At 40.7% G+C, this 7007-nt stretch overlaps 2 protein-coding genes across 2 annotated transcripts in view; one reads left to right on the top strand and one right to left on the bottom strand.

The window, feature by feature from the left end:
* Positions 1 to 4150, bottom strand: part of LOC118331581 (phytanoyl-CoA hydroxylase-interacting protein-like) — a gene marked incomplete in the record, with an annotated part of 7158 nt that extends 3008 nt beyond the window's left edge. Inside the window, 1 exon segment of the mRNA XM_035666624.1 lies at positions 3976 to 4150. Coding sequence (XP_035522517.1) covers positions 3976 to 4051 — 76 coding nt within the window.
* A 2233-nt stretch (positions 4151 to 6383) lies between these two features.
* The window catches only part of LOC118331602 (microfibril-associated glycoprotein 4-like), a gene marked incomplete in the record, with an annotated part of 3566 nt that continues 2942 nt past the window's right edge, over positions 6384 to 7007 (top strand). The window contains 2 exon segments of the mRNA XM_035666647.1: positions 6384 to 6444; positions 6940 to 7007. Coding sequence (XP_035522540.1) covers positions 6439 to 6444; positions 6940 to 7007 — 74 coding nt within the window.

Genomic DNA, 7007 nt, shown 5'->3' with positions numbered 1-7007 from the left:
AGAGAGACGAGACGGAACACGAGAGACAGAGGAGAGGAGACAGAACAGAGAGGAGAGAGACAGACAGAGACGAGAGACAGACCGAGAGAGCGCAGACCAGAAGGAGAGACAGACAGAGAGAAGAGAGAACAGAGAGAGAGAGACAGAGAGAGAGAGACAGACAGAGAGACGAGAGAGACAGAGAGAGACAGAGAGACGAGAGACACGACCACGAGAGAGAGAGAGACAGAGACGAGACAGGACAGCACAGAGAAACAGAGACAGAGAGAACAGAGAGAGATACAGGTTCACAAAATATATAATATATATATTCCAGACCCACAAGGAAGGGAGAGAGAGAGAGAAGAAGAGACCAGACAGAGAGAGAGAGACAAAGAGAGAGAGAGAGAGAGAGAGAGACAGAAAGACAGACAGAGGAGAGAAGACAGAGAGAGAGACAGACACCGGACAAGAGGAGAGAGACACGAAGAGAGAGAGACCAGACGAGGAGAGAGAGAGGACAGAGAGAGAGCAGAGAGAGACGACCAGACAGAGAAGACAAGAGCAGAGAGAGACCGAGAAGATCCACGGGCGGACAGACAGACAGAGAGGAGAGAGCACGACAGAAGAACGAGAACCGCGAGAGAGCGAGCATGAGAGACAGAAGAGAGCAGAGCCAGACCCGCAAGAGAAAGAGAGAGAGAGAGAGCAACAGAGAAAGACACGAGGAGAGAGAGAGAGAGAGACGAGGTAAACGCAGGTTAGATACATGAGACGGATGGAATACAGAAAACCTTAAACTGCTAAAGTTGTAATGTTAACGCAGCATTTCATTCCAGTTTGTGTTCATTCCTGAGACAGCAGCGTGCAATGTGAACTCCAAAATGATAGCATGATCAAAATGACAGTGCTAAACATGCTGTATATGTTTTCCCACATTTATCTTTTTTTCGTTGTCAGCATTAGCATGCTAACTTTTTGCCTAATTATCAGTAAACACAAAGTAGAGGCTGCTGAAAATACCATCAGATTCTGCAGGTATTTGGTCATAAGAGAGTGCTGGGGTGACGTATTATTGTATTCCTGAAGTTCTCTCTGTCTCTGTTTCTCTGTCTGTCTCTCTCTCTCTGTCTCTGTCTCTGTCTCTCTTTCTCTCTCTCTCTCTGTCTCCATCCCTCCCTCCTCTCTCCAGAGTTCGCCTCAGAGGACAAAAGGCTTCAGTTAGCAGAGACTCAGAGAGCTTGCAGGCTGAACAAGGAGCCTGTTGAGGAGGCGTAGGACAGTTCAAACTGCCAGCGTAACATCTTGTTACGACTCGCATCAGATGTTTTCAACAGGAAACTCATTAAATCAGGGGTGTCCAAACTTTTTATTCCAGGGGCCACATGGAGGAAAAGGTTTGTAGTTTTTAGTAATGAGCCTTTAAATTAAACATGTTGTGCTGTACACCTAGTATACACAAGAATTTAGATCCTTTACTACAGTACAAGTACTGATACCACACATGCAATGAAAATGTTATTAAAATCCACTACAACCTGAAACAGGCTCAGTTTAGTTTACTCTCCCTGTTTACATAACCGGTTGCTCTTGATTGATCAGGAATGACTGGGGAAAGTCCAACTGAGCTCCCCCCCTCCTCCTCCTCATCCCCCCATCCTTTCAGTTAATGGAGGAGGTGAAACATCTATTCATCCACCCTGAGAAGGTAATTAGCCACAGAGATCTCTGCAGATCTATCAGACTGAAGCTGCTGCCAGATTTCAGTCCACAACAGAAATACTGCAGGCTAACTATTGTAATGTTAACTGGGTTCAACACTAACCTATTGTAAAACAGGCTAGCAAGTTGTGTTCATTCTCTTTCGGTCGCCTCAGTTCAGATTTTATTATTATATTATTATCATTTCCAGTTTTATTTATTAGAATATTCTCATTGCCAACAATGACTGTCACATTATTGCAAATTCAACCAATCCTGTGAATTCTCCGCAACCTTGCAATTTTGTCCAATCACTCCAACCTTTTCACAAATTTTACCAATCACAGGAGTCCCCCGTGTTGAGCCATACGTCACCTAACTACATATTCAAGTAATCTTCTTCCTAAACCTAACCAAACTGTAACTGTTTCACAACGTTAATCACACGAGAGCAGCTGTTGCTAGCTGGACCCTGCGTGTCTAGAAATGACTATAGAAGGAAACCTACAGCGTCACACTCTGAAGCAGAGGGCCACTGACCAGTTGGCCGTTTCAGTCTCTGAACTTGCAGACAAATGTAAAGCAGCATCCAGCTAACTTGTGTATGTTGGACCTTTGGAAACTGTCTGAGCTGAGAGACCTTCACTGGATGCAGGAATTCCAAAACTCGACTTTTTCTATGAAGCCTTCTGAACTCAGGCGGATCCTGATGCTAATCTGATGCAGTCTGTAAACTGCTGCGCTGCTCAGAGCAAAGACTTAGATCATCCTCAGTCAGCTGTGTGGAAACAGTGCATGTCTGATTTAAAGTACTTCTCACTTTCTATTCCACTACATCTCAAGAGTAAAATATCATACTTTTATCTGACACCTTTTTACTTTTACATTTGATTTTTCTGATTTTACGCAGAAAACATAAATATGATGTATTGTTTTATATTAAACTATGTAGAAGTATATAAACTGCAGTTCAACTACAAGATTAAATTACAGCTTGTAGTATTGTATCAATACTAATGATCCAATACTGTAATGATATAGCAATGACCATTACTTTACTTTGATACATTTCGGAGATAATACTTAGACATACATACTTTTACTTCAATCAAATTTTAAATGCTGGACTTTTACTTGAAATGGAGAATTTACACAGTGTGGTACTGTCTGGTAATTGTGCTACAGTAAATTATCTAAATACAATTACAAACATCTGGTAAACTCCATAGGTATAGGTGGACATACACAATATATCCTCTTCTGCTGCTTAATGGTCTTTCACCATCTCTGGAAGCTGAAGCTGGAAAACGTAATCTCTTAGGGACTCTGTTCTAGAGAGAGCACAATGACCTTCCACAAATACTAAACTGCTCCATCTTTCCCTTATTGATAGTCCAACAAAGGCTCCTTAAATACATTTGCATATTCATGAGCCGTTTAGCATTGACCGTTTACAGATTTATAGATTATGCAAAGACACTGGGAAGGGTAGGTGCACACAATTCACTGCAGGTAGTTATTTACAAGAAGCCTTCCTACTGGTGTGCGCCACATGGTTTTATAGATCTACATATTTTAGTAACTGCACCACCAGGAGGTCTGGAGCAGTAAATACTGCACACAAGTGATCCAGAGCAGTTGTTTTGTCTTTAGATAAAAGTCCACTCAGTCTGTTTTAAGCACTTGTTTAAAAGCTGTGCTGTGCTCCTGCACACTGTGAAAGTTTTAGTTTCTCCTTCAGGCTAATTGAGGTTTTGGAATTCTGACATATGACAGCAGCAGGATTCATCTGAACAACAGAACCAGCAGAGTTTCCTCCTCGCTCTGGTTCCCCTGAACGCCTCAGTCATTGCTTCAACAACGTTCAATAACGGTAACACAACACACTGAGACTCACAAAGAACCAGCGGGTTCTGAAGCATTTCCTGTAGGTATATACTTGTACTGTTTGAGCAGCTGTAAAGTATCCAGCAACTTCAGCTCATTTACCAGCAGATTTATTAGCTGACCTCTGGTGCATGATCCGATCAGTCCTAAATCCTTAGTTTATAATAATGTAATAAATAATGTTACTTTTCCTAATTTTACTGATATATCATGCATCAGCGTTTGTAGTCATTTTGTGTCTCAAGATAAGATGCCACAAAGACACACAAAAACAAAAAGACACAACATCGCTACAAAGAGACATAAAACAACCACAGAGATACAAATTAACTATGCACAAAACCAATACAAAGAAACTGATGTGTCAGCCTACAATGATAATGGGTCACACACCCATTATTCACTGACCTTCCCTGTCACACAGCTGCAGACTCTTCAGCTCCACACTCAGACTGTTCAGGCTGCTGTGAGGAGGCTCCATCATGTTTATATCCAAACAGAAAAACCAGTAAATCACAGCGACGACAACGTCAGCATAACAGAGTCAAAAACAAGATGGAAACCCATCAGTTTAACAGCTGAATGTGAAGCTTCAGTTTGTTTCCAATCAGTCTGTCTGACAGCTGCTCTCTCTCTCTCTCTCTCCCCCTCTGTCTCTCTCTCTGCTTTAGTGAGGTCACGGGATGATTATTGAGAGAGTGACAGTGAGAAAGACAGAGAGAGAGAGAGAGATTTTTTCTTTTTTTCTAATTGAATAGAAAACTTTTAGCAGCTCTAATGAGTATTTTATAACAATGTATGAACTGAAAATGTGTGGTGAATAATAATCTGCAACTCTCCTCCACTTTACACACCTTTATAGTGACTTTGAGCTCATTGATACAACTTTATCTCAGAGCATCTTTTTCAGAGAAAACAGCAGTAAAAAGTAGAGTACCTGCTGTGCAGCAAACAGCAGACGGACACAGAGACTTGCTGGTGAACATAGTGGAGCATTTAACAACCCTAACGCAAAAACTACAAGACAGTGAATATTGGACAAACTCTAAACACCCCTCCAAACCAATGATCCTTTTTGCTCTGTAGAGTACAGTTAAAGCAATATGATCATTTATTGCTGTACATAAAGGACCAGTGTGTCTGATTTAGTGACCTTTAGCGGTGGCGTGGGTTGCAACCAACTGGATTCTTATTTTCAGATGTGATTATACACTAATGAAAACATACAACATACTAATGACAATAGATCCTCCTCAGTGTTACACACTGGACCCTTTAGTACACATTCCTCCTCCTTGTACTTTACTCGAGTATTTTCATTTTATGCAACTTTCTACTGTTTCACCACTACTTTGTCTGATAGATTTTGTTACTTACGATGTAATTAGTCCTGCCACTAAACTGAGGTTTTTTTGAAGTGACGGCTCTCTAGTCTTGTCAACGTGTCTTTGTTTAATTTGGAGGCCAGGTTTCACCCACAGTGCGGAGGGAAGGTTTAATCAGAGAGACAGAACATGAGCAGGGTCACACCATAGTTCAAAGTAACTTCACAATAAAAGGCTGCTTACATTTTATGGCATCAGTAAATGTGTTATATATTTCCACTGTTATATACTGTATGTATTTATGTACATGCATCAATTATCTTCTGCATGTGTGACGGTCTGTTTCTGTGCTTTTCTGCCAAAGAACGACAGTGATGTCATCATTTGTGGATTAAACCATGATGCTGTCAGGAGGGGGAGGAGGAGGATTACGGGCCACACTGAAAAGTGAATTACACAAGTGCTTATATAAAGAGATTAAGGACAGTCCAACCTGCACAGGAAACACATTTGTTCTGCTATTCTTGTGGGGACCCTCATTGACATTATATGTTGACTTGAAGCTATAATGTGTAACATTATAACGGTGTAAACTCTAGAGCTATGTTCACTTTAGCAGTTTGATAGCACTTTCTAACAGTTCGCTCTGGAATATCCTGTTGTATAAAACCATTGACAATAAAAAAGACACAGAAGTGAGATTTCTATATCCACAGCTGAAGAGATACTGGCAGACAGGCTGTGGGTTATTACAAGGCCTAAAGTGTGACCTAATAAGATTCATACAGTTGAGTAGATTTACAAATGTTAAAGCAAAAGAGTTAAAATCACCTTAAATAAGAATTCTGTTATAAAGGTTGTGGATAATTGACAGGAGAAATTTAAAATAAAAGAAGAGCATCGTTTGGGTGGCCTGTAGACTATCATGCATTTCACTCCTTCATGGTCAGATTTCTGCTGAATTGAGCTGATGGAAATCCTGATGTCACGCCACGATGTTAGCCTCCTATGTTTTGATATTAACATATTTTTGATATATAATCTTTGGACCAGTCCTTGCACTTATCCGCAGGATGGATCATTTTTCCAGGCTTCTGATCTACACATCCACTACGCTGTCTGGCACTACAGGAACATCAGTCAGTAATCTTAGATCCATATACGGATGAACTAGGGACTTTTATTGAAGCCTCACCACCAAACTAATATGCACAGCAATCATCCTCTCAGCGTCACTTGGACCTAAAGTCATTGCATTTGATGAATACACATCTTTTAAATATAACTGCATTCCAAAGTCAACTTTATGGCATGAGGCAACAGTTGGATTGGACTGCCCCATACTGCTGGTCAGGTTTGGTGCCAACATTGTGTAATCCAAAGTCACACACACTCAAGGACATATAATACATATGCACCTTATCGTTGTGAAACAGCAGCTATTGAGTAAATGGGATCTTTGGAATATAAATAATCAGAGACATCAGAGCGTCCAGAGACACTGACATCAGGATTTCCATCAGCTCAATTCAGCAGAAATCTGACCATGAAGGTAAGTTAGTAACTAACTTTAAGTGTTTATCAGTAGTTTTAGTTTGTCAGCAGCTTCAGTAAGATTATTTAAAATATTGTGTGGTGACACAAGTTTGTCACCAGTTTCACACTATTCAGAGCTTCCCTCCAGGTCTTTATCTCTGGCTGCCTAACACTACCTTACATATGTTTTAATTAAATGTGAGTTTATGTTATATCTGAATAGACATTATTTACTGTGAATCTTAGTCAGTCCCCTGTCCTCCAAAGTACTTTTCCAGTTGGTAAATCCTCATTTTGTAAAGACATTTAAAAAAATCTTTGAACTGAGGTATTACATTCAACCAGTATATCCCTCTGTCTGAGAGAGACACCAGCTCAGGTTAAATGTGCAAGGAGCCTGTCTAACCACATTGGGTATGGTTTCAACACATGGCTGGTTTCAAAGTTGGAAATGTTCAAACTGTAAACAGTGTTTTTATGAATCAAAATGACAACATCGTCTCTGTTCCAGCTGCTATCAGTCCTCCTCCTTCTCCTGGCTCCAGTATTGACTGGCTGCATCCCTCTGGTCCTCCCAAT

Source organism: Morone saxatilis, unplaced genomic scaffold (assembly GCF_004916995.1).
Source record: "Morone saxatilis isolate NCDOM2014 unplaced genomic scaffold, NCSU_SB_2.0 Contig1, whole genome shotgun sequence".
Taxonomy (NCBI): Eukaryota; Metazoa; Chordata; class Actinopteri; family Moronidae; genus Morone; species Morone saxatilis.
The sequence above is the reverse complement of the archived record's forward strand: the minus strand, read 5'-3'. Positions and strand labels throughout refer to the sequence as shown.